Consider the following 27983-nt stretch of genomic DNA (forward strand, 5'->3'; position numbering starts at 1 on the left):
TACTATTCTTAAATGAACACAAGGAAGAATTATATTTTATATTTTTTTTTTTAGATGCACCACTAACAAGACAGAAATAAAAAAGCAATATTTTCAATTTTGTATTCATTTGTGTGTGTGTGTAATATATATATATATACACATACACACACACACACACACACGATCAGCAACAACATTAAAACCACCCGCCTAATATTGTGAAGGCCATTCTCTGTTGTCCTCTCTCATCAACAAGGTGTTTCCGTCTACAGAACTGCCACTCACTGGATGTTTTTTGTTTTTGGCACCATTCAGAGAAAATTCTAGAGACTGTTTTTATGAAACTCCCAGGATATCAGCAGTTACAGAAATACTCAAACCAACCCATCTGGCATGCTTGTTACTCAGAATGCTGCCAAAAACAATCCAATGAGCGGCAGCTCTGCCTAGTTGATGAGAGAGGTCAACAGAGAATGGCCAGACTGCTATGGACTGAACAAGTCTACGTTAACTCAGATAAACGCTCTGAATAATTGTGGTAAGAAGTATATCATCTAAGAATGCTATTCTGAGGTGGGTGTTGGCGCTGTTTTGGCAGCATGAGGGGGACGTACACAATATTATTGGGCAATAATAAGGTGGACAAGGAGGCAGTGGAAACAGGCAGGACAGTCAACATAAATTTAATGACATAACTGAACTTAAAACAATATAAACAAACAAACACACAAAGCATGGCATGTGTGTGTGTCTATCTCCCTACCCCTCCCGGCTGTGTGTCCTCACGGCTCTGCCCTGCCCTCTTCCTCGTCACAGTTAGGCAGGTGGATTTATTTTGGTGTGACTGATTGTGTGTGTGTGTGTGTGTGTGTGTGTGTGTGTGTGTGTGTGTATATATATATATATATATATATATATATATATATATATATATATATATATAGTATCTCACAAAAGAACACCCTCACATTTTTGTAAATATTTGATTATATCTTTTCATGTGACAACACTGAAGAAATGACACTTTGCTACAATGTAAAGTAGTGAGTGTACAGCTTGTATAATGGTGTAAATTTGCTGTCCCCTCAAAATAACTCAACACACAGCCATTCATGTCTAAACCGCTGGCAACAAAAGTGAGTACACCCCTGAGTGAAAATGTCCAAATTGGGCCCAAAGTGTCAATATTTTGTGTGGCCACCATTATTTTCCAGCACTGCTTTAACCCTCTTGGGCATGGAGTTCACCAGAGCTTCACAGGTTGCCATTGGAGTCCTCTTCCACTCCTCCATGACGACATCACAGAGCTGGTGGATGTTAGAGACCTTGTGCTCCTCCACCTTCCGTTTGAGGATGCCCCACAGATGCTCAATAGGGTTTAGGTCTGGAGACATGCTTGGCCAGTCCATCACCTTCACCCTCAGCTTCTTTAGCAACGCAGTGGTCATCTTGGAGGTGTGTTTGGGGTCGTTATCATGCTGGAATACTGCCCTGCGGCCCAGTCTCTGAAGGGAGGGGATCATGCTCTGCTTCAGTATGTCACAGTACATGTTGGCATTCATGGTTCCCTCAATGAACTGTAGCTCCCCATTGCCAGCAGCACTCATGCAGCCCCAGAACATGACACTCCCACCACCATGCTTGACTGTAGGCAATACACACTTGTCTTTGTACTCCTCACCTAGTTTCCGCCACTCACGCTTGACACCATCTGAACCAAATAAGTTTATCTTGGTCTCAACCACAGGACATGGTTCCAGTAATCCATGTCCTTAGTCTGCTTTTCTTCAGCAAACCGTTCGTGGGCTTTCTTGTGCATCATCTTTAGAAGAGGCTTCCTTCTGGGACGACAGCCATGCAGACCAATTTGATGCAGTGTGCGGCGTATGGTCTGAGCACTGACAGGCTGACCCCCCACCCCTTCAACCTCTGCAGCAATGCTGGCAGCACTAATACGTCTATTTCCCAAAGACAACCTCTGGATATGACGCGGAGCACGTGCACCCAACTTCTTTGGTCGACCATGGTGAGGCCTGTTCTGAGTGGAACCTGTCCTGTTAAACCGCTGTATGATCTTGGCCACCGTGCTGCAGCTCAGTGTCAGGGTCTTGGCAATCTTCTTATAGCCTAGGCCATCTTTATGTAGAGCAACAATTCTTTTTTTCAGATCCTCAGAGTTCCATGTTGAACTTCCAGTGACCAATATGAGGGAGTGTGAGAGCGATGACACCAAAGTTAACACACCTGCTCCCCATTCACACCTGAGACCTTGTAACACTAACGAGTCACGACACCGGGGAGGGAAAATGGCTTATTGGCAAAGATATAATCAAATATTTACAAAAATGTGCGTGGTGTATTCACTTTTGTGAGATACTGTATGTATGTATATATATATGTATATATATATATATATATATATATATATATATATATATATTAGTTGAAGTCAGAAGTTTACATACACCTTAGCCAAATACATTTAAACTCAGTTTTTCACAATTCCTGACATTTAATCATAGAAAACATTCCCTGTCTTAGGTCAGTTAGGGTCACTACTTTATTTTACGAATGTGAAATGTCACAATAATAGTAGAGAGAACGATTTATTTCAGCTTTTATTTCTTTCATCACATTCCCAGTGGGTCAGAAGTTTACATACACTTTGTTAGTATTTGGCAGCTTTGTCTTTAAATTGTTTAACTTGGGTCAAATGTTTTGGGTAGTCTTCCACAAGCTTCTCACAATAAGTTGCTGGAATTTTGGCCCATTCATCCAAACAGATCTGGTGTAATGGAGTCAGGCTTGTAGGCTTTCTTGCACACACACACACTTTTTCGGACCGGATTGAGGTTAGGGCTTTGTGATGGCCACTCAAATACTTTGAATTTGCGGTACTTAAGCCATTTTGTCACAACTTCGGAGGCATGCTTGGGGTCATTGTTCATTTGAAATAGCTATTTGTGACCGAGCTTTAACTTTCTGGCTGATGTCTTGAGATGTTGCTTCCACATAATTTCCTTCCTCATGATGCCATCTATTTTGTAAAGTGCACCAGTCCCTCCTGCAGCAAGGTCCCCCCACAACATGATGCTGCCACCCCCATGCTTCACGGTTGGGATGGTGTTCTTCGGCTTGCAAGCCTCACCCATTTTCCTCCAAACATAATGATGGTCATTATGGCCAAAATGTTACATAAGACCAGAGGACATTTCTCCAAAAAGTAAGATCTTTGTCCCTATGTGCACTTGCAAACTGTATTCTGGCTTTTTATGGCGGTTTTGGAGCAGTGGCTTCTTTCTTGCTGAGCAGCCTTTCAGGTTATGTCGATATAGGGCTTGTTTTACTGTGGATATAGATACTTGTATACCTGTTTCCTCCAGCATCTTCACAAGGTTCTTTGCTGTTGTTCTGGGATTGATTTGCACTTTTTTTGCCAAGTTATCTTGCATACTTAGTGTAAGTAAACTTCTGACCCACTGGAATTGTGATATAGGCAATTAAAAGTAAAACTATCTGTCTGTAAACCATTGTTGGAAAAATGACACTTGTCATGCACAAATTACATGACATATATGATATTAAATCTGTGGAGTGTTTAAAAAAATGTGTTTTAATGAATTCAAGATAAGTGTATGTAAACTGTAATATATATATATATTTATATATATTTTTTTATCATTTATAAATTAATATATTATTTACATATTTATTCAATTAATTAAATAATTAATGGAACTACCCAGCTCTATCATATTTACTTTAAATACCTCTTTCTTTGCGTACAAGTGAAAGATTCTAAACTCACCATTCCTGGTTTCAATTTGCCTGAACTCAGGTTCTTGTTAACCTCTTTTGGATTGATTGACACTTTAAGACTCAAAGAACCCTCTTTAAATGCGTTTAAGGAGGATACGACACATCTGATCAGCATTCCAGGTGTCAGAAGTTCAGAGAGGGAGACAACTTCCTATAAAGAGTACACAAACACACAAATTCCTTATTAACATGCCACAGTTAAAATACTTTTTTATTTTTATGCCTATATCAGTTACCTCTAAACTGTCTTCCAAGTGCAGTGTGTCATTAAGGATCTTCGTGTAGGAATCACAAATGTTGCAGATTGGCATGTAACCAACCATGCCACTTGGGAGACCGACCACCACCTCCATGACTGACACTTCCTTCACACAACCCAGCAACAGAGTGCCAACCTTCAAATTCTAGAAATATTTGCATAAATCAAAGCAGAAACATCAGCTTACAGGGTTTATGCTGTAATGATTTAGCTAAACCAAACACAAGGGAGACAAACAGAAGTGTTGTTCTGTGCATGGCAAGTTTTTGTGGAAATCCAAAAGACACACACTTTAAAACTTTACTTAACACAGTGACATCTTCTTGAGTTGTTACCCAGTTACAGTGGTTATCAGCTTGTACACACATTGATGTTGTAATCGGACTGTGGCTTGGACCCAAATAATATGATGTGAATAGACCAGCGCGGGTAGCGGGAAGAAACAAACTCTGGTTCAGTCCAAGCAATGGAACCAAGTGTGAATGCACCCTTAGGGGCGTTCAAGTCATGATCGTATTTATTAGTTAAGCAACATAAATACCACAACAAAGTCGGAATTACGAAAGGGAATCTCTATATTTTCTTCAATCCCTGACTTTCCGAGTTGGGTGAATGTCGATTAAAGAATCATGGCGGAAGCTAATTGTTATTGGTAATAATTCAGTTTTACTAGAGGATTTTGACTGTGCAGTACAGTTTGTTTACATTTACGCATTTGGCAGACGCTTTTATCCAAAGCGACTTACAGTGCACTTATAATGGGACAATCCCCACGGAGCAATCTGGAGTTAAGTGCCTTGCTCAAGGCACACAATGGTGGTGGCTGTGGGGCTCGAACCAGCAACCTTCTGATTAATAGTAATGTGCTTTACCCCACTACACCACCACCACCACTCCCATTGTTTGCATTTTTTTTGTACTGATTTCAAAGAATAACGATAAAACTTGCCAGAAAATAAGACTAATTTAGCTGGCTTATGCGACAAGCATTTACAACAAAACTACATTTCCTATCATTACATATGGCCACACAAGAATGATACAATAAAGCATTAATTACACATCTAATGCGTGGCTTTTGTTGCACAAGCTTTCTGCCATTTCTAATATGTGAAAAAGAGAAAAGGAAATATGAAATCGCAAAATGGGTCCATTCCTTCCCACTAAAATCATTTGAACGTGTATCCATTGTATTTTTACGATTTCCAACCTTGTAGGTATGAACTTTCAAATTGGACTTGAAAGTGGAGATTTATAGTAAAATAACTTAAATATTGATCTGTCTCTCACCCACACTTATCAATAACTTCTGAAGAGATGGGTTTAACCGCTGGAGTCTTATGGATTACTTTTATGCTGCCTTTATATGCTTTTTTTGGAGCTTCAAAGTTCTGTCCACCATTCACTTGCATTATGTGGACCTAGAGAGCTGAAATATTCTTTTAAAAATCTTGGTGTTCATCTGAAGAAAAAAGTCCTACATATCTGGGATGGCATGAGAGTGAATAAATGATGAGAATTTTCATTTTTGAACTATCCCTTTAATCTGGCCAATATATCATCTATCAATAGATAACAATATAGACAACCTGCAAGAAAAAACATAGAGATCAACGAATTGCCATTATTTTTTTCAGTCTATTGTAATTACTTGGCAAACACAAACTAACAATAACATTTAAATTACAATTATTTTCTGTATAGAAATGTCAGCAATCTTTTCCCATGACTTTTCCAGTCATGGATGTCACAATTGTAAAACTCCCAAATTTTTTCGTGCTTTTCGTCCCCGGGGGAACCCTGAAAAAATTGCAAACTTACACTTTTATGAAGAATCTCCACTCTGGTGGCAGTATTGAGTTTTAAATCTTCATGCACTTTCTGTTTTTTTAATTCCTTCCATTCGTCTTGTTTCACAGTCTTCCTCTTCCTCATGAACTCTGGTTCACGTGTCTGAAAGATATTTGCATTACATTCATATCAAATTGAATTCGCAACTTTATGATCACTAATTAACCCAACTCTACAACTGCAATCATCTCCTTACCTCAAAAAGATTGTCCACTGCATGAGTCTTTGAGGGTTTAGGCTCAGAAGTCTTCTTCTCTTTGCCACCACGGGGAAAATCTTCCTCCATAGATTCCATTTTTGATCAACTACCCAAATACAGAGAATTGAATAAGTTTCAACCAGGGAACAAACTCATTAAAAATAGATTGAGCCTGAATAACTACCTTGACAACCGTTGTTTTAATCAATGACTGAATAAAAAGATACAACTTTGTTCCTCTACATGCATGTCTCTACAAACAAGCATACACGTACACATGAGTAGCCCTCATTACTGCACATCAAAGTAACCATAACACAACGTTTGATCAACATATGTAACGTATCTGTTATTAAATAGCCCCAGAAATTAAACAGATTGAAGATACTTACGTTATACAACTGTACGAGGTTCACTGTAAATATCCTAAAATACTCTCATGTACAAAATCTCACATGTTCATCCACAAGCGTGCCATGTTTGCGACCCGGATGTAAACAACTAGAGGCGGAGCTTAGAATTAAACCTAACCAGAAAGAATTGACCAATAGAGTAACGCACAACTGATCGACGTCTCCATAAGCCTATCGTTTTGGTTTAAGAAGTGATTGATGGGGATGTATTCCAATAACCACAGTTTATCTGACTGAGAAGAGAAGGAGGGATTTTTCTCGTAACATATTTGCTTTCCGGCTTCTCCATTGAAGGGCACCAGTTCACTTGAAGCATAGTGTGCTCGGTAAGTTATGTTTCTCATTTATAAGAACATTTATCGGGTTCTTTGTGATTTTGAATCGATTATATGCTGCCTAGCAATTCCAGAGGTCGCAGTTTAAGAGCTGAGAAAATCACATTATAATATTAAGTGTATTTAAAATATGGCGTTTCAACCTTAAACTATAACATATAGTCACTAAAAAGTAGCTTACTATTATCTCCATTAGCACTTTTAACACTTACGCATTTTGTGTGACCTTACGTAGGGACAGTGTTGAGTAAGTTAGTCTAAAAAAGTAATTAATTACTAACTACTAAACATCTTCTACAGTATAATTAGATTACTGTACTAATTAGTCTGTCTGAAATCGAATTGCTTATTACTTTCTTAAAACCCTTATCAACCTTGACCAGATGAAAAATATAAGGATTGACATGAAATAGTTTTTTTTTTTTTAAATTCTTTTAAATAAATCATATAATATCAAATAAATTATTAATGAACTGGCCGAAGAATTTAAGGGGGCAGTGTTAAATTAGAAAACATACATTTTAACATTAGATGTTACATTTAGATTTTAAATTCACTATTGTTTTATAGAATTGTTCTAGAGTAAATACAGTATTTAATGCAATTACATCTGAAATTAAATTACTGAAATATTATGAGTAATCCCTTACTTTTTTCATTACTTAGTAATGCATTACACCCAACACTGGTCTTTGTGCATGTGTAGAGATGAAAAAAATGATGTGCAAGTCTCCAATATGTTTACATACCTTTACACACACTGTGTGACTTGTATTTGAAACAGATTGCGTACAGAAATCATGGGTGGACATGACGCTGGAACTCACCACCAATTCACTGGCATCGCCAAGTACTTCAATGCATACACCATTACAGGCAGGAGGAATGTAAGTGTCATGTCTGAATGAATGAATGTCAGCATTGTCTTTGTATTCCTCACTAAACCAAGGACTTGTAATTCTTTGCCCTTTGACTTTAGTGTGTACTGGCCACATACGCCAGCATTGCTACCATTATCCTCTTCTTTAAGTTGAAGCCCAAGAAGCAAAAGGCTGTAACATCAAGTTAATTTACAGTAAGTACCAGCTAAAGTGAAATTCAGTGTGACTACAGAATATCTATGCATTAGGGCCACCATAGCTTGAGAATAGCATACTACCATACTAACTGTATACAGTAAATTGTATGCATACTGTCCATGATTCAAAACTATGTCTTTTTAAATTTGGTTTGACAAACGTTTAGACTGAGTCATTATAAAGAACTGGATCAATCGATTCCTTCATGAATTGCACTGAGAAAAAAAAGGTTAACCATTTATGATATTCACACTTAATCTCACCACTTTTCTCTATATATGTGCGAGTACATAAATTATCTTCCAAGAATGCAATAGTTCACCAAAAGTGAAAATTCTCTCTTCATTTAACCACCCTCATGCCATCCCAGATGTGTATGACTTAACTTTCTTCCGATGAACACAAGCAAAAGGTTTTTTAGAATATCTCAGCTCTGTATGTCCTCACAATGCAAGTGAATGGTGGCCAGAACTCTGAAGATTCAAAAAGCACATAAAGACAGCATAAAAGTAATCCATATAACTCTAGTGGTTTAATCCATTTACATTTACATTTAGGCAGACGCTTTTATCCAAAACGACTTACAGTGCACTTATTACAGGGACAATCCCCCCGGAGCAACCTGGAGTTAAGTGCCTTGCTCAAGGACCCAACAGTAGCATCTTGGTGGTGCTGGGGCTTGAACCCCTGACCTTCTGGTCAGTAACCCTGAGCCTCAACCACTGAGCCACCACTGCCCAAGTCTTAATCCAAGTCTTAAGAAGAGATCCAATCGGTTTTGGGTGAGAACAGACCAAAATGTTACTCCTTCAGTATAAATCTCTCATAGGCGATCATGATTTCAAGCTTGTTTACACTTCCTAGAGCTTCACATATGCGCTGAGCACAAGATGGCACTAGGAAGTGTAATCGAGCTTGAAATCCTGATCGCCAAAGAGAGCGCAGATGTCAAGATTTGTAGTAAAATGGAGTTGCATTTTTATCTGTTTTCACCCAAAAATTATTGGCTCACTTCAGAAAACATGGATTAAACCACTTTTATGCTGCGTTTGTGCTTTTTCTAGTGCTCCAAACATTTGGTCACCATTCACTTGCATTGTATGGACCTACAGAGCTGAAATATATCTTCATTTGTGTTCTGTAGAAGAAAGGGATCTGAGATGGCATGCGGGTGAGTAAACGACAAGAGAATTACAATTTTTGGGTGCACTATCCCTTTAATACAGTACATGTTCCTGTGCTATGTCTCACTGATGATCTTCTTCCTCTGTCTCTATAGGATGTATTTGTGAATACTGTGTATGCGGAGGGGTGCTGGAAGCTGGATGTCCTTATTTTGACCTCATCACTTCAGTTCAACTATGTAAAAAAATAAAAGACTACTTGTACCACATAGTGTTGTATACAAAAACTGGTTTTATTTACACATTTAGGCATTAGTGCTTGTTTGCATCACATACTGTGTCTGAGTTGGCATTATGATGTATGACCAGTTTTTGGATTCATGTCCAAAATGTTCATCATCTATATAGGCAAAAGGAGCTGATCCGAGAACAGCCATCTCAGAGATATAGCATGCATAAAGGCCTTGAAAACAAGCATGGGAGTGATGATACAAGAGAGGGAAAAGAAATGCATGAGCTCAAGTACTATTTCTACAACCAAATTAGAGTCCTGTATAAGTGATCTTTTTTAATCACCCTCAGATTGTTCCAAACCCATATGACTTTTTTCCATGGGATAAAAATGAGATGTTATGCGGAACGTTAGCCTCAAGTCACCATTCACGTTTATTCCAAGGAAAAAAAGATGCAATGAAAGTAAACGGTGACTCGCTAACATTCTGCATGACGATCTCATCTTGTGTTCCGCAGAAGAAAGTCATACAAGTTTGGGACATAATGAGAGTGCACAAATGTGTGACAGAATTTTGGGATGAACTGTACTTTTAATTGAACTGTAGATTTACATGTAAAATATGACATAAGAAGGTAGCTTATGTACACTCGATCTTGGCAGTAAGACGTGGTAGCTGAACGTGACTTTAAAATGGTCACTTGAACCTTTTTCACATATTAGGGTGATTAGAAGTCTAAAATAAACATGGCTATACAGCAGAGACATCCACCTGGCGAACATCTTGGCAGTGTGTTGTAGACACTTCACTGGGAGTTGTACGCCCCTGCGGCCAGCAACAGGTTGCGTCTGGTGAAGTGTAGGTGTGTGACAGCCGTGGCTTTGGTCAAGTACGTGCCCAGCAGAAGCTCCTGCGAGTTATCAGGCAGGTGTATGTGGCCCGTCGCTGCAGTAAAGTCATCCGTCTCAATGTCGTCAAATGCCTTCATAGCATCCCACAGTCGTACAGTGTTATCCATGGAGCCTGGACAAAGGCGGAGAGAAATGTACATTAAATAAATTTGATCAACAATGAAAACTATGCAGAATAAATAAAATACATATTTTTATTACAGCATTTGCTAGCCTTAATGTTACTACGGTTCCCCTTAAAGGAATAGTTCACATAGAAATGATAATTTTCTCATCGAGCCTTGTTCACAGTAAATTTGACATCGGCAGTCATGCTTGGCGATCATGATTTTAAGCTTGATTACACTTCCTAGTGCCATCTTGTGCTTGGTTCATGTGTCAAGAACTAGGAAGCGTAATAGAGCTTGAAATCATGATCATGCCTAGAGACCGCAATGGCAAGACGTAGCTTAAAAATGAGTTACATTTTGTCCGTTTTCACGCAAAACCGATTGGATTGCTTCAGAAGACATGGATTAAACCACATCTTTGTGTTCCGTGGAAGAAAAAGTCACAAGAGTTTGAGACAAAATGAGAGAATTATCATGTTTGGGTGAACTATTTTTTTAAAGACTCAGTTTTGACTGAAGGAAGTGAAGTGTTTTGAGAACCAACCCCTTGTTGGTTCTCAAAACACTTGTGTAGCCTTGGATTCAAGATATTAAAGGTGATATACCGCCTAATAATAATAATCAGTGTTTATAGTCACAGAATCTCTAGATATGAAGCCAGTAATCCTGACCTGATGCAAGGATTTCTCCATCTCTACTGAACTTGAGGGAATAAATGGTGTCTGTATGACCCTTCAGTTCTCCAATCATCAGCCCATGTCCAATGTCCCACAGCAGAACTCTCCCGTCGGTGGAACCAGATGCCAGGAACTTTCCATTGGGTGAAAATGCAAGAGAATGGATGGGCCCCTGAAAAAAAGGGACTTTTTAATACTGTGAAGGTCATTAAAGTGGTCCAATGAGACATAAATCCAAATTCACATTCAAACTGAGCCCTTATGTATCATTTCAGTACCTTGTGACCTGTGAAAATACGGACGCAGTTTCCGTTCAGCACATCCCAGAGACGTACAGTACGGTCGGCCGAGCCTGTGGCCACATAGTTGGAGTTGGGATGGAAGCGAGTGCAGGTGACGTCAGCTAGATGTCCAGCGAATATCCGTAATGGCTGGTAATGATCTGTTGCCCAGAGGCTGGAAAGAAACATTTATTCATATTTGATTACTAGCCCTCTGAAGCATATAGAACATATATGAATACAGTTAAGAACATGTCTTTAGATATAAAACATGGCACAGGCATGGCCTTATGAAACTATTCCCTCATTTTAGTCATCAAACATTGTTTAGTCATCACACATGTCTGGGATGGCATGAGGGTGAGTAAATGATGAGAGTATTTGTATTTTTGGGTGAACCATTCCTTTGAGCTTAAGTCTAGTCTAAAAATGAAAGTAGTTTTATACCGTGCCACTCTGTCGTGTCCTCCAGACACAAAGTAATAACCAAAGGGCGAGAACTGAGTGTCCCATACTGGATAGTTGTGTCCTTTATACCCAACAAGACACGTGAACGTCTGCAGACTCCACAGTCTGATTGTTCCGTCCTCAGAACTGGACAACAGATAGTTCCTATGAGAAAGATGTTACAGTCAGAATGATTCAAGAACCATAGGAAGATCACAATCATAAAATCATAAAATGCCCCTGTTGGCTGATAGATGACATTTATAGATATGTGCGATACCTGTCTGGACTGAAGCTGACGCCATACACTGGCCCGCTGTGACCGTAGAGGATCTTGGACTCACTGGCTGTCTTCTCATCCATGATCCTCTCAAGAACATCATCAGACTCTTTATCAATCAGATTCAAGTCTAGAGAATAGAATGGCATGATTTAAATAATACATAACATGATTGTAGCATTCATAGCCAATAAAAAAAACACATGCGCTAATAGCATATACATTAGGGCTGGGTATTGATACAGATTTCCCCATTCGATTCCGATTCACAAGTTCTTGACTCAATTCAATATCAATTCATATGGGCATATTTGTGTTACAATGTCCATTTTGCTTACATATGAAAGAAATTCTTCCTCAGCTAATGCTGTTAATTATAAAGGGACAATTAAGAAAATATTAGTTTTACAAATTATATTTTTGTTATTATTTTTTGTAATGTTGGTCACATTTTAGCTTTTGAAAAATGTTTTCAGTGCATTTCATCAACACAAATCATGAAACTGCATATATATTTTTTGTTAAGTCCATTGTTGACGTTCATGATTTGTACTATTTTCAAGCATTTATATTGATATGTAGAACACATGCTAAATAAGTACTGTCTCTTTAAGACTAAAATCGGTACTGTCTCTTTAAGACTAACATCGGTACTGTCTCTTTAAGAGTATCAGCCAGTGAGCTCATATTTACAAGAGAGGATGTGTTTCTTTAGCGCATCCTTTCTGTGTTGATTAGAATTATATTTTTTCTATTTGTATTGTTTTTAATCAACAGCTGAGTGTAAAGAACAGAAAGAATATTAAAAAAATACATTAATGAAAAATGGATTGCGTAGCTCACGTCTTTGGACACGTTGCAGAAAAATATGTCGGTGCTGAACTTTTTTGTCACTATACTACTCAATTATGGTGAGAGAAATCTGAACATTTACCAGCCAGTGGCTAATCACAGCCATTTTTTGTCCCATTCAATTCAATTTGGTGGCATATGCGAGTGATTTATTCACACTGTAAAGAGTTTCTCATAGAGTAAAAGATCGATTTGGGGATTTAAGAATCGATATCATTCCAACGAAGACCGTAAGGCATCAGAAAAAGCAATATTTTTACCCATTCCTAATATAAATCAATACAAGGTACAACCACGAACATGGAGTCCTACTTTGGAGAAGTGTGTACCTGCCGCGGATTTGACTTTGCGTAATTTTTTGGGTGTGACACTCCACACACGGACAGTGGAGTCAGCAAACCCTCCCGCTAAGAGACTGGAGTCATCTGTGAAGTCTACAGCCGTCAAACCCTGAGCATCAACACAAAATCAGCACATTAAAAATTGATCAACAGCTAATTTAATCAGCAATTTCTTGTATATACTATAAGCAACCTGGTAGGCATTGAGGAACGTATAGAAGCAAATGGAAGGCAGATTATCAGGACTGAGTCGGATTCTTTTGGTGCTCTCCTTCATGTACATGATCTTGTCCAGTTTGTCTGAGTCCTTCAGCTCTGGCAAAGGGATTCTGTCCAGCAGAGAACACAGTGAAAATGTAATTGCATCCATTTTCAAAAGCAATTTGTATCAGCATCATCTTCAAAGTACAGCATGTTTCCCATATACAAGCATTTCTGAGCAGTATCTATTCCTACAATACGGAAGAAAATAATTAAGGGTTTTTGCAGCAGCTGAATGCTATTCTCCTGGCATACCTGTTCTGCTGAGGGGCGTTAGGATCTTGTTTCTTGCTCTTGGAGCCCATACTGTCCTTCTTTGTTTTCTTCTTCTTGGGCTTTCCTTCCTCATTCTCAGCTTCTTCATCTTCATCGTCTAGTGGGACCTCAATCTCTGGTTCCTTCAGCAGCCCGTAGAATACCTGATGTCATTAGTAACAACACAGTACATAAGTAAAACATGCTGGAGCTAACTTTAGCATTTGAAACATTCCTTCTACAATGGGGGCCTTGTTAGCTCAGCGAGTATTGACGCTGACTACCACGTGTCGTGAGTTCAAATCCAGGGCATGTTGAGTGACTCCAGCTAGGTCTCCTTAGCAACCGAATTCGCCCAGGTGCTAGGGAGGTTAGAGTCACATGGGTTAACCTCCTCGTGGTTGCGATTAGTGGTTCTTCCTCTCAATGGGGCGCGTGGTAAGTTGTGCGTGGTTTGCAGGGAGTAGCATGAGCCTCCACATGCTTGGAGTCTCCACGGTGTCATGCACAACAAACATCGTGATACGATGCGCGGATTGACGGTCTCAGAAGCGGAGGCAACTGAGACTCGTCCTCCGCCACCCGGATTGAGGTGAGTAACCGCACCACCATGAGGACCTACCAAGTAGTGGGAATTGGGCATTCCAAACTGGGGAAAAAAGGGGATAAACATACAAAACAAAATAAAACATCCCTTCTACATAAAAACAATTGCTCCACAAATCTAACCTTGGCTTTATTGGCTTCTCTTTTGGCCTCTCCTGCTAAACTGCCGGACATGCTGTCGATCTGGCCCTTGCTGCGGGACATGCCGTCAAAAATGTCGATGTACAGATGCTCCTGGATTATGTTCCATATCTGGTTATTGTGCCTTTCCTGCAAGTGTCTCTTCAGAAGCTGGTATGAGTCTCGGGAGATGCGGAGCACGAAGCGACTGGTGCGGAAGTCCAGCAGGACCTCGTTCCCCTTCATGTGCTCTTTCTTTGTGAGGCCGCAGAGAACACGCAGATCATCCTGATAGTAGCACTCCTGATCACCACTAAACCTATCAGAGGTGATGAATACAATTGTTTAAACCACTGCTGAGGAGCCAGTAAACACAGACTAGCAATGACAGTTTTGTAAAATCAAATGACATTACCATAACATCCTTGATCAATTCTAAAAATAAAGTTTGAATGGACTAAAATGAACAGGATAGGACAGAATAGAACAGAGCAGAAAATAAATGAACAGGACAGAATAGAATGAGACAACAGAATGGAACATGACAGAACAGAGTGAACTGAACAGGACAAAACTGAATAAAATAAAACAGAATGAATTTAATAGGACAGAACAGAATAGGACAGAAATTCAGAATAGAATAGATCATGACAGAACAGAATAGGAAGAAAAAAAGAATAGAAGTACAGAACAGAAAGACTAGAATAGGACAGAATAGAATAAGGCACAATGTTAAAGAACAGGACAAAACAGAACAGACCAGAACAATGGCCTCGTGTCAAAACTCTGCATAGATTTTTATCCTAAAAGTGTGCGTACACACAACCATTTTCAGATTTATAAAACCGTATGTACGCCAGAAGCGGATGTATCCCAGCTAGCGGATGATTGATCGTACATGCACGTGATTTATTCCCTATCCCGTCTCCTCCCCGAAATAACCATATATGGAGTGTACAATGCCTGTATTTACTATGCGTAACCTCCTTTACATACAATTACCATATGGTTGTCACCATCCAGACACGTGACTACCGAGTTTAACGGTACAAGAAACTATGAACACGGGGGATAATACAGTTTAACACAATTTAATGAAAAGCAGAGATAAGAATCAGTCTGGATATTGGAGTTGAAAATTCACACACAGCTGTAAAAGAGTACATACGCAAGGGGTACCGCTCGTGTAGTGGTACGCACATTTTCACGTCAAGTTTACTTTTTTATAAATCCCATCGTGAGCTTGAGAAGATACGTAACATTTTTGTGTGCATGCAACGTTTATACATGAGGACCCAGGACAGAAAACTATAGAATAAGACAAGACAAATCAGAAAAGTATAGAATGGAAAAGAAAGACACAAATAGGACTTGAATAGGACAGAACAGAAAATAATGGAACAGGGGAATATTTGAGGGGACCAAACATAACAGATTAGATTTGACACCATATGTTAGACCAGAATAGAATAGGACAGGGCAGAATAGAACAGAACAGCACAAAATAGAACAACAGGAAAGAATAGAATTGGCCAGACCATAATAGGACAGGATAGGATAGTACAGAAAAGAAGAGAATTAAACAGGACAAAACAGAATAGAATAAGACAACATAATAGAAATTGACTGAACAGAATTAATTAAATGGGGCAAAACAGAACAGAACAAAATATAATAGGAGGACAGAACAGAAAGACTAGATTATGATAGAACAGAACAGAGTAGAACAGGACAGAATAGAAAAGAACAGAGTAGGGCAGAATTGAATAGAACAGGACAAAACAAAATAGAATAGGTTGGGACAGTATAGAATAGGTCTAAATACAATAGAATGGAATAGGACAGACCAGGACAAAACAGAAATTAATAGAATAGAATGGAACATAATGAGACAGTATATAATTGAATAAAATAGAAGAGGACAGAATAGAACAGGACTAAATACAACAGAATCAAATAGAACAGAAAATGGAATGGAATAGAACAGACCAGGACAAAACAGAAATTAATAGAATAGAATGGAACATAATGGGACTGTATATAATTGAATAAAATAAAATAGGACAGAACAGAATGGAACAGAAAAGAACAGTATAGAATAGAACAGGTCTAAATACAATAGAATGGAATAGAACAGAGCAGGATACAATAGAACAGAACAGAAATTAATAGAAAATAATGGAACATGATGGGAAAGTATAGAATTGAATAAAATAGAATAGAACAGAATAGGACTAAATACAGTAGATTGGAATAGGACAGAATAGAACAGGACTAAATACAGTAGAATGGAATAGGACATACCAGGCCAAAACAGAAATCAATAGAAAATAATGGAACATGATAGGAAAGTATAGAATTGAATAAAATAGAATAGAACAGGACTAAATACAGTAGATTGGAACAGGAGAGAACAGAACAGTATAGAACAGGTCTAAATACAATAGAATGGAATAGAACAGAGCAGGACACAATAGAACAGAACAGAATAGAAAATAATGGAACATGATGGGAAAGTATAGAATTGAATAAAATGGAATAGGACAGAATAGAATGGAATAGAACACAACAGCACAGAATAGAACAGGACAGAATAGAATGGAAGAGAACAACAGCATAGAATAGAACAGGATAGAATGGAATAGAACACAACAGCACAGAATAGAACAGGACAGAATAGAATGGAATAGAACACAACAGCACAGAATAGAACAGGACAGAATAGAATAGAACAACAGCATAGAATAGAACAGGACAGAATAGAATGGAATAGAACACAACAGCACAGAATAGAACAGGACAGAATAGAATGGAATAGAACAGGACAGAATAGAATGGAATAGAACAACAGCACAGAATAGAACAGGACAGAATAGAATGGAATAGAACAACAGCACAGAATAGAACAGAACAGAGTAGAATACAACAGCACAGAATAGAACAGGACAGAATAGAATGGAATAGAACACAACAGCACAGAATAGAACAGGACAGAATAGAATGGAATAGAACAACAGCACAGAATAGAACAGGACAGAATAGAATGGAATAGAACACAACAGCACAGAATAGAACAGGACAGAGTAGAATGGAATAGAACACAACAGCACAGAATAGAACAGGACAGAATAGAATGGAATAGAACACAACAGCACAGAATAGAACAGGACAGAGTAGAATGGAATAGAACACAACAGCACAGAATAGAACAGGACAGAGTAGAATACAACAGCACAGAATAGAACAGGACAGAATAGAATGGAATAGAACACAACAGCACAGAATAGAACAGGACAGAATAGAATACAACAGCACAGAATAGAACAGGACAGAGTAGAATGGAATAGAACAACAGCACAGAATAGAACAGAACAGAGTAGAATACAACAGCACAGAATAGAACAGGACAGAGTAGAATGGAATAGAACAACAGCACAGAATAGAACAGAACAGAATAGAATACAACAGCACAGAATAGAACAGAACAGAATAGAATGGAATAGAACAACAGCACAGAATAGAACAGAACAGAATAGAATACAACAGCACAGAATAGAACAGGACAGAATAGAATGGAATAGAACACAACAGCACAGAATAGAACAGAACAGAGTAGAACAGCACAGAATAGAACAGACAGAATAGCAACAGCACAGAATAGAACGGAATAGAACACAACAGCACAGAATAGAACAGGACAGAATAGAACACAACAGCACAGAATAGAACAGAACAGAGTAGAATGGAATAGAACACAACAGCACAGAATAGAACAGAACAGAATAGAATGGAATAGAACAACAGCACAGAATAGAACAGAACAGAATAGAATACAACAGCACAGAATAGAACAGGACAGAATAGAATGGAATAGAACAACAGCACAGAATAGAACAGAACAGAGTAGAATGGAATAGAACACAACAGCACAGAATAGAACAGGACAGAGTAGAATGGAATGGAACATGACTAAATACAATAGAATGGAATAGAACAGGAATAAATAGAACAGAAAATAATGGAACAGTATAGAACAAGACAGGAACATAATGGAATAGTGTGCAAGTATAGAATAAGCAGAACAGAACAACATAGAACTGACATTTTTTTTAACAGACTTGAACAGAATAGGAGGACAGAACAGAAAGTCTGTAATATGACAGAACAGAACAGAATGACTTTGGGTTGGTCTGTCAATCAGTATCACTGACATTTCACACTTTATAACATTGCAACCAAATGACAGCAATAATATCTGATACTGACTTCTCAAAGAAGGCCTTGGCTTCGTTCTCATGGTTGTTGTAGACCAGCTCCAGGTACATGTGAACGAAAAGAGGGTAGAAGAGCTGTGAGAGCTCCGCTCTGTGACAGTCCAGCACCGACTCTATGAAGTTCTTCAGGCCACTGTAATACACCTGGTACAGAGAGGGGTCCCCCTGCTGGCTGTATGCTGACAGCACAACACTGACGTCCGGCTGGTTATCAGCGCCTACAGCAGACAAAATAAACATGTGAACTAGTCAGTGCCAAAAAGCCCAAAAGATGTTGCTCAAATTAAGAAAGCACTGTGCAAATGCATTCATAAGGAGGCAAGAGAGTCTATAAGAATAACGGATTCTCTTCAAAATCACATTTATAATATTAGTCACATTATAAACTATATTGTTGCAACAGTTTTAATGCAAAATTAACTGAATAATTAATTTCATTTGTACTTTATTTTTTGCAAAGTTAAAGTAAAATCAAAGCAAAAAGAAACACTGTGTAAATTCATTCAAATTGTTAGTGCCTTCAGTGTACTACAAAATACTGATGTTGGTGCATAATAACAATGTTGATAATGCAACAAATGCAAACGCGTGTATAGTATGGTATTGTATCATATTTGACAGTAAGTTTGTAGATGAAACTCACTCTTTGCAGGCATGGGAGTCAGGGCGGTCTGGGGGGCGGCTGCTGCTGCAATGGACACACGGCTGAGTAGAGAGTTTGCGTCCCCTCCATTCCCATCACCCTTCCCTACTGCACCGGGCCCTCCTCCACCGCCGGCATCGGGAGCTTGTGAGTCCTCCTGGTCGTCCGATAGACCGGCTTCGCGCCGCAGGATCTCTACCGACTCCGTCAGTTTATTCCGCTTCAAGAACTGCAGCACTGCGATCAAAGTTTGCTGTTCCTCCGGTTTCGGAGCTCCACCGGCGGGGGCGGCAGTGAGGGGCGATGAGGAGAGCGCCCCGCTCCCCGTACTCCCGGGGAGTTTCGCCGAGCCATCGCTGAGAATTTCTGGCTTTGTCTCTTTCTCGCTTTCCAGCTCCATCGGGCCATCTTGCACAGCCGCCATTTTGCCCGGCGCAGGAAGGAGTGACGTCACGACGCATGGGTTTTGAAGTATAGGTTTTACACCCCCTCCCCCTGCACTAAGTAATTTTTTTTCGTCATTTAAAAAGTTGTACTTCCAAGTAATTTTAAAACAAATGTATTAAAATAATGACCACTCATGTGAGATGAAGAATTCAGTCATATCGGTAATTTTATAAAAGCTGTTTTTTTCCTCATGGGGGCAGTCATGTTAGCATCATATGACCATTTTAATACTACACGCTTAAACTCGGCAACTGCCCCTGTTATTTGACAAATTAATTTATGGATTAAATGAATCCTGGTTTACTCTGAATTTCTACAATTGCAAAACTACTGTTTCTGAATGATGCAGCATTCATGCCACTAGGTGTCAGTGTAAAACATACTTCAAAAAAAATTACTGAGCTAAAAAAAAGCATGTTTAGTCCAAGACGGACCACTTGTATTAAAATGAATTGGAGAAATTCGAACGCCCAATACGGACGTAGTAAAGTAAATCCCGCCTTACAAGTAAAAGAGCCAATCCCCTTTTAGATACAGACATCGCCTGAGAGTCAACTCGTGAACGCGCAAGCGCATGCGCATTGGCTGGCCAGTCGAAAATAGCGTTTTTATCGTAATCTGAGCTAAAGAAACACTTTAATCACATTTGTGATTTCCATTTTAGTCATATTTAACTGCCCATTTAAATATTTTCTTTGATCGTAATCTTGACCAACCGTAATCTTGTGTCAATAGAAAATAGCAGCCCGAGAGCGTTCCAAAAATGGCCGCCGAGTGCACTGACTTGCCTTGCACTTTGGCTAAACCAAAAACAGTTTGTACTATAACCCCACACATTTACATACAATAATATATAAACAAAAACCAGAGGACAAAGTATTCCGCCATCATACAAATAATCTATATTCAGCAAAAACGTTAATTTAGCATTATTTTCTTATTTTTAACACACCAGCGATTTTGACTCTTTGGAGTTCGGTTGTAAAATTCGGCATGGATCCTGAAGTTCTCTTTTAGTGTGATTCTCCTAAATGGAAAAAGAATTACATCTTTCACCATTGGCTTGCGGAATCTCCACCCATTTCCCCGAGTGTCATTTCGCAATGGAGGGCGCGCGTTCACAATTTCCAATTCCCGTCGAAGTTGCGTCGCTCAACTAAGCGCTCCGCATTCCATCGCGCATTTGTACGTAAACGACGTAATGTTTTTTCCCGTAGAGACAGAAAGAGCCCGTAAATGTAAAACAACCGTAGAGGAGAGGGAGAGAGTACTGCGCTATCGTTCACATGCTTTAGGTAGGAGGCATCCAGCGCGACGTTAACGTCACCTGTGTGGTCTAAAAAGGAAGATAAGCATCTTTATAAAGGCTTTCGTGTTTTATAAGTTACCAAGAAAGAGGCATCAACATCCGTCCAATCATTTTGAAGAAAGAGGACTGAATTATTGGCATTTTATCGGATCTGGATCAATGTTCATGGGCTGATGCGGCCATGGCAAGTCTCGGTTTCAGCTTTAGCTATATAAACCGGCTCCACCTGAAGAATATAAAGTGAAAGAGAAAACGGATATATTATTATTGAGTGATATGAACTCTACATATGCTGAAATGAACTGATATAGGCTGAATGTGTGTTCAATATAATGTGATTTCCGCGATTTCTGGACATTTTCCTGTGACTTTCACATAGGCAGCTGTAATACTTGGACTAAATGCCTATTTTGGATCTTTTAAAAGGCATATTAGATAGTTAACGGGCGCACATTTCCATCTACAAGCCGGTCACTGAATTCATTATCCCAGAAGACGATATTCCTGTAGTTTATCTTTAAACGCATTTTCAGAGAGTTCATTTGGGACACACATTTTTGCTCTCGTGTAAAAGGAGTCTAAGGATCGTGGTTAAAGAATAAAAGGGTCTTGGAGATGTCAGGCCGGCCTAGGACCACCTCATTTGCTGAGAGCTGCAAGCCATTGCCGCAGCCTTCAGCCTTTGGCAACATGAAAGTCAGCAGTAAGTATCATTTCAGCCTCTCTTTACATCATATCATAGCCTGTACTGGCCAAACAACACAAGAAATAGGCTTTTGGTTATAATAATGATGGATGTATATGATATACCATTTGTCATGCAATCTATCCCCCACTATAATGTTGCACCTTTTGCATAAAGTGATGGATCAGGTCCTGTCTCTGATCTCATTTGCTGCATTGTGTACTAGGGAAGTACCCTACCTGAGCATCATTGCAAAGCTCAGTAGTTTTGATGCAATGGTAAAACTCACTCAAAACTTGATTTAATAGTGGACAGTGGTGTTTGAAATTAGTTTTCTTAACTAAAAATGACTATGTAATCTCAACACAAATGCATTGTGTAGAAAGAAACTAGTTGAATTGAGTAAACCCAACAAAATTAGACATGGAAATGTAACTCTTGTTTCTTTAGGTATTAACTAGTGAAAGTGAATGTTAGCATGCTAAATACATGCTGGGTGGAAGCACTACAAAGTGTAGTGCAGCAATCGCTCAACAATGCGAACACTCAATTTCATGTTGCGACAAATACCTGACCTCATCGTTCGCTCAAGCTCCACTCATCACCATAATGGTAACCCCCAAAACTCCACTAGAACAGCAACTCTTTAAAATCATAAAACATAATAAAATATGAAACACTAACAAGTATCCCTCTTTATATTCATGTTGCAAAAATGTTAACCTTAACTCTCCCAAGAGATTAAGTCCCAAGCAAAGCATGCTGGGAAATGGAAATCGCCAGCCCAGTTTCATCAAATCTATATTAACACCACAAGAAGTAATCTTGTAGTCCCAATTTAGAAGCATTTAAGCCTACGCGAATATTATTCCAGATACATTTGAAAACAGCATTTTTTATATGAAATGTATAAAAACGACATTCCATGTACGGTCTGAAACACAATTGTCCTCGTTCTGTCGCAGGACAGCAATTCTGAGTAAACATCCCGTCCCCTTTAGAGGAATGTAATGTGAAGGTTGTACAAAGAAACATTTATATTAAACAACGCTATCAAAGTGAATAACAGGCACCACAACAAAGCTACAACATGGGCAGCCATCTTGATTATTTTGGGTTAAATGGATCACATGACTGCGTCACATGACAACAAATATGTCATCATTTTCAGATATCTCCATTTTACCCATCCACACTACAATGCGAAGACAGCGTTTTCAAATGTATCAAATTGGGGGAGCGTTTTTTGAAAAAGCATAGTTTTCGCTGTCTAAAACGCCGTCTCGGTGTGGACAGAAGGCAAAAACGTAAACTTTTAAACGCGAACGTGTTAGTGTGGACGTGGCCAACGCAAACGTCCATTTTACAAATTTAAATGGATAGAACGCAATGAAATCAAGTTGTGACAAAATGTTCCAGAATTGTGTTGCTTTAGTTAATTTTAATTAGGTAAATCGAACAAGCAGCGAAAATCATTGATGTCTGATCTGTTCTGAGACCCACTTACCAGGTTGTTTTCCTTTGCATAGGTTTCTCTAAGTTCAGATGAATTGTTTTAACAGGGAAGTTGTTCCTACATGGACTCAAACAGCACACATCTGTAAAGTGTATCAGGTTGTTCACTTAGAGCAGGGCATGTTTTAGTGCCTTTAAGAGTCTTGAATTGTCCTGGTATTGATTTATAAGCTCTGGACTTGTACACTTATCAAAAAGGGAAGACATCAAGGTTTACAACAACACGAGGGTGAAAAAAATCATTACATTTTTGGGTGAACTGTCCCTTTAATATCTCACTTTCTCTCTGGCTCAGTGTTATTTGCATCGTTGTAAGGGCTGTTAAAATGTCCATTCCCTCCTTTGAACCCATGCTCCATGGTGTTTGATTGACAGACCTCTCTCCTGAGTCTCAGCCCAGCTGGATCACTTATTTTCTGCACTAATGATGTATATCTCACCACTGCGCTCCTCAGGAAAGGAGGATCAGAGAGCTGCGAGTGACTCACCTTTGACTCTTCTTCTTTCCCAATTGTCTCTAGTCTTTTATTAGTGTCTTGACAATAAGGGGGCATATGCCGAATTAACATTTTAGTGCACTGTTTGACCTGCTTTTAAACACATGCTATCTGTATAAGGGTTTTGTAGAAACCAAGAAGATAGTCATTAAGTTAATCTATTTGATATAAACTCTGTGATACATATTTGGTTTGAGATTTGACAGAAATTGTCCAGAATTGATTTCTTGTTTTTCCATGTATTTAGTACAGAATTTGCTTACTATCTCTTCTGGGAAAAAATGTGTGTTAATTGAGCTTTAAAGTTGTCTAAATCACCGTTTTATAGGTGGGACTATTTTTCTAGGTGGATTTACTTCTTAAAGGGGTCATGACATGGTTTTTTTTATTGTATTATTATGTTCCCTTAGGTGCAATTATAGTATTAATATATTTTTTTTTAAGAAAAACTTTTAAAATCTAGTGATTTATGACCTTTTCCCACCCTGTTTCTCATCCTCTGATTCAAACAGTCTGTTTTGGGTGCGTTTTCTATTTAAGACTTCAGTGTTAACGCCCACTGTTATGATTGGCTAACGTCAGTGCCTATGTATCAATTATTGACGCTCCCAGCCAGAACAATATGCAAGTAAACTAAGTAAAAACACTGTGATTATTCATAATGAATGAAATTGCGCTTTAAAAAGTAGTTTAAAGTTTAAAATAGATTACTTACAGTTTGCGTCGTCGTTGTTCCCAGAATAGTCGGCACGGACTTATCTTTGAGCAACAGTTTTCTGGCAAAGAAAGCATCATATTGAGATTTGTTCTCAAAACAGTCATCCTTAAAATGTACAGAACAAACGCTTAAGTTAACACTGCCGTGACTGGGACATCCGCAAAAATAAACTGCATCCATTTTTCCCTGACGTCTGGATCTTTCGGCAGCTTATTCAGAGGTTTTGTTTGACCACAGCCAGGAACAGCACATCTGTGTGGCATCGTAATTTTCCTGTGCACAAGTAGTCTCTGTCAGAGCTCGCTGTCCATCGACTGAACACTTGTGAGGCGACGGCGATACTGAAATGAGCGTAGCTGTCTTAGCGCTTAAAGCGTAGTTATCTTGTGCTGGAGGCGGTCATATGCAAACGCTGTTACGTCACTTCTAACCGACACGTCACTTCTAACCATGAATCCAGAACGAGCTGTATTTTGAGCTTGATTAAATAAATGATTCGTTTAGAATGGGGAGGACGTCTTAAAATATTAAACTTGCAGGACGTTTTAATGATACAAAGACCTCTTATATACCAAAAGATCAAGGCAAATTTGGTTTCTCATGTCATGACCCCTTTAAATGCAGCTTAAATGTTATTGACATAATTCCTGTGGGTGGGGATTGCATGTAAACTGTACTTTGTGGATAATTACATCTTGGCTTTTTCTGGTGTCCTTGCGGAAATTAGATGTTTTATTTGTATTCGTTTTTGGCACCATTCCGAGTAATTCTAGAGACTGTTGTGCTTGAAAATCCCAGGAGATCAGCAGTTACAGAAATACTCAAACCAGCCTGTCTGGCACCAACAATCATGCCAGGGTCGAACTCACTGAGATCACATTTTTTTCCCTCATTCTTGGTTGATGTGAACATTAACTGACGATCCTGACCCGTACTTCATGATTTTATGCATGGCACTGCTGCCACACAATTGGCTGATTAGTCAATCGCATGAATATGTAGGTGTACAGGTGTTCATAATAAAGTGCTCGGTTCATTCATAATTCATAATGGCGGCACGCCCTAAAACCGACAAATGCCCCTTACATTGCATGTAAAAAAGTACACAACAGATTGTATTCAAACCTGTGTCTCTTGAGTACCATGGGTCAACGCATCTGAAATAAATACACTAAATGCTAGGCCATGAATCTGACATAGTCAACCCAATGGAAACTTTGAAAACCTTTATCACTTAATGCATTTTCATCCGAAAGAGTTGCTGAGTAAATCTGGTAATGCCTCTTTGTAAACAAACAAATACACATCTTCACCTACACATGCGTAATATCCTGTTCTCACATGGATCATTAGAAGTCATCAAATGATTCTGTCATTAAGTGATTCTTCACTATTCATCCTGGGGATGCATTGCACTCTGCAAAGTTATGAAACATTTACTTTTTTAGTTCCCTGAAATCAGCATGGTTTTCATGTCAGGATTGGTTTACTTAACCAAAAACTTCCTTATTTTATTACAAAATCAAAAACATGTCTTGGGCAAATCATGTGAGCCCTGTTAAGAACATGTGTAGGTCATATTCCACCCTGAAATCAAAAGAAAGAAATATTAAATTATACTGTGTTTTTTTTGCTTTGTGACATTATTTTCATGACAATTTAGCAGGCCATGCACCGTATACTTTAATTTCTCTTCCGCAACAGGTGTCTGAAACATCAACTTTAGATATGCAGAAAATACAATTGCCCAGATGGGTTATAGGCAGTGTTTTGTGGATATTGAATGCTCATTTGTAGCCCTTCCATTGTAATTATTGATATGATGTTATTTATACTATACCAACTTGCCAGTAAAAATAGGAAGCAACATGCTGTCTGTTTCTTTAGTCATTAAAGAAAATGCGGAACTCATTAAATGTGAAGACAGGTGGCAAGACGGCATCAATATTTACAATTAGCCTACATTGTTCAGCCTCAGACGCAGTAACTGATCTGAATCAATGGGTGGCATTATTACACTTCTACTGGCGCATTTCGCACCGATTCTCATGTGAAATGGGAAATCGCCTGTACAAACGAAAAGCGGCAAGATTGCAAGCAAAGCCTGCTGCCCACCACGTCTTGTGTAAAACCGCCTTTAGTCTCACCAGCTGACTCATGCTGCTGCCATAGCAACACCCAGGCCTGAAGCAGTGTGACTTTCTCCACTGGGTGTGCCCTAAAGAGGAGCTACAACACCTGACTGTTTGTGCGACATACTCATTATCATCACTTGGCAGATCAGTAAGTGTCTAGACCGGTTTGTCAGAGCACATAGTAGCAGGCTCATAGATGGGAAGTGGCATTTTATTGCTGATATCAAAGAATATACTATTGCGTTTTAAAGTAACCGTAATGTAGTTATCCCTGACAGCACTATTATAGATAAGTTTATATATATATATATATATATATATCTATTGGTAAGCTTATATGGAATCTGCACATATTTGTCAAATTGTGAAAATTATGGAATTCTGTGGATTATATTTAAGTAAAATGTGACAACTGTACCTTTGGTAAACCATTGGTTTAATGTTGCTCACTCAGACATGATATACTGATCGTCCCATGGGAATTAATTTCAGTAAACAGTTCGTTAAATGTTTTAAATTAGTTAAATGTGCTCATAAATTGGTAAATATTGAATGAATATTACATGGGCTGTAATGAAGTCTGGTATAGAAAGGCATATCTGCCTTCATTGTTTGAAGAAATTGTTACGTCATTGAAAAAACGTGTTATTGACTATTGAAAGCAAACCGGCAACAGCGTTTTAAGCCTGTTGCGCTCTACTGCACGACTCAAGCTTGACCCCTTTAATGTTTTGAGTCAGCGACTGGTCTGCGACAGGAAATCTCAGATCTCATGACTAACAGTCCTGTAGTGTGTGCACTCCTGCAACATGCCCCGACTAGTCGCAGACACTACGACGGATTTCAAACCAGCTTGATATCTAGATGAGCGATAGACTACAATGAGCCAAAGCCAATGAAATATAGAGAGAGTGCAAGAGAGCAATGTATTGGGAAGCAGGAGGCAAAACATTATTTAAAAATCTCCTTACCCACTGCCTTTAGCATTTTCTTCTTTTCTTTGCATATAATTGCAAATAAGTTTATAAACAGGTGTGAGCCATTCATTCAAGTTTGTTGAAATGTTATATTGAATAAACTGCGCAAGTTCGTGAATTAATTTCGATATCGTAATTTTAAGATGCATTTTGGGCGATCCGTTTGAAGCAGGATGATGCTAAAGACATCTGTAACGGGGGCCAAACTGTTTAAATTTGTCCACTTCAAACACATTCAGACATTGGTCTCGTATTGCCACAGCAGCAGAACACCGCCTAATAAAACGAGTTTAAACTTACCCTTCAAAATTAAATAACCGACTTTACTGAACACATCCCATTAAACAT

At 38.8% G+C, this 27983-nt stretch overlaps 4 protein-coding genes across 5 annotated transcripts in view; 2 read left to right on the forward strand and 2 right to left on the reverse strand.

The window, feature by feature from the left end:
* pdcd11 (programmed cell death 11) overlaps positions 1 to 6600 on the reverse strand; it is a 29839-nt gene extending 23239 nt beyond the window's left edge. Inside the window, exons 1-5 of the mRNA XM_052126683.1 lie at positions 6503 to 6600; positions 6108 to 6216; positions 5882 to 6013; positions 4038 to 4205; positions 3791 to 3952 (exon numbers count right to left, since the gene is read on the reverse strand). Of these exons, the coding sequence (XP_051982643.1) occupies positions 3791 to 3952; positions 4038 to 4205; positions 5882 to 6013; positions 6108 to 6206 (561 nt within the window). The 5' untranslated portion in view covers positions 6207 to 6216; positions 6503 to 6600. The remainder of the gene's footprint in view (positions 1 to 3790; positions 3953 to 4037; positions 4206 to 5881; positions 6014 to 6107; positions 6217 to 6502) is intronic.
* Positions 6601 to 6790: 190 nt separating this feature from the next.
* On the forward strand, positions 6791 to 9343 carry atp5md (ATP synthase membrane subunit k). The gene is made up of 4 exons (XM_052126632.1): positions 6791 to 6849; positions 7643 to 7745; positions 7838 to 7933; positions 9217 to 9343. Exons 2-3 carry the CDS (start codon positions 7659 to 7661, stop codon positions 7925 to 7927), a joined length of 177 nt encoding a protein of 58 aa, XP_051982592.1. The 5' UTR covers positions 6791 to 6849; positions 7643 to 7658; the 3' UTR covers positions 7928 to 7933; positions 9217 to 9343.
* A 748-nt stretch (positions 9344 to 10091) lies between these two features.
* taf5 (TAF5 RNA polymerase II, TATA box binding protein (TBP)-associated factor) overlaps positions 10092 to 27983 on the reverse strand; it is a 60792-nt gene continuing 42900 nt past the window's right edge. Inside the window, exons 2-13 of one of the 2 annotated variants that reach the window (XM_052126627.1) lie at positions 21188 to 21334; positions 19353 to 19852; positions 18702 to 18927; positions 14439 to 14754; positions 13710 to 13873; positions 13387 to 13522; positions 13182 to 13302; positions 12001 to 12130; positions 11721 to 11885; positions 11271 to 11448; positions 10987 to 11164; positions 10092 to 10317 (exon numbers count right to left, since the gene is read on the reverse strand). In XM_052126627.1, the coding sequence (XP_051982587.1) occupies positions 10100 to 10317; positions 10987 to 11164; positions 11271 to 11448; positions 11721 to 11885; positions 12001 to 12130; positions 13182 to 13302; positions 13387 to 13522; positions 13710 to 13873; positions 14439 to 14754; positions 18702 to 18927; positions 19353 to 19852; positions 21188 to 21249 (2394 nt within the window). In that variant the 5' untranslated portion in view covers positions 21250 to 21334 and the 3' untranslated portion in view covers positions 10092 to 10099. Of the gene's footprint in view, positions 10318 to 10986; positions 11165 to 11270; positions 11449 to 11720; positions 11886 to 12000; positions 12131 to 13181; positions 13303 to 13386; positions 13523 to 13709; positions 13874 to 14438; positions 14755 to 18701; positions 18928 to 19352; positions 19890 to 21187; positions 21335 to 27983 lie in introns of those variants that run through there. The other variant, XM_052126628.1, reaches the window with a different exon arrangement.
* gsk3bb (glycogen synthase kinase 3 beta, genome duplicate b) overlaps positions 21671 to 27983 on the forward strand; it is a 32251-nt gene continuing 25938 nt past the window's right edge. The window contains exon 1 of the mRNA XM_052126629.1: positions 21671 to 21811. Coding sequence (XP_051982589.1) covers positions 21724 to 21811 — 88 coding nt within the window. The 5' untranslated portion in view covers positions 21671 to 21723. The remainder of the gene's footprint in view (positions 21812 to 27983) is intronic.

Source organism: Xyrauchen texanus, chromosome 5 (assembly GCF_025860055.1).
Source record: "Xyrauchen texanus isolate HMW12.3.18 chromosome 5, RBS_HiC_50CHRs, whole genome shotgun sequence".
In the NCBI taxonomy this organism is placed as follows: domain Eukaryota; kingdom Metazoa; phylum Chordata; class Actinopteri; order Cypriniformes; family Catostomidae; genus Xyrauchen; species Xyrauchen texanus.

Bases quoted from the DNA above. Each gene is read 5' to 3' on its own strand.
- atp5md (XM_052126632.1), top strand. From the start codon at position 7,659: ATGGGTGGACATGACGCTGGAACTCACCACCAATTCACTGGCATCGCC. The intron at 7,746-7,837 runs GTAAGTGTCATG...CTTTGACTTTAG, and splicing joins CCATTACAGGCAGGAGGAAT to TGTGTACTGGCCACATACGC.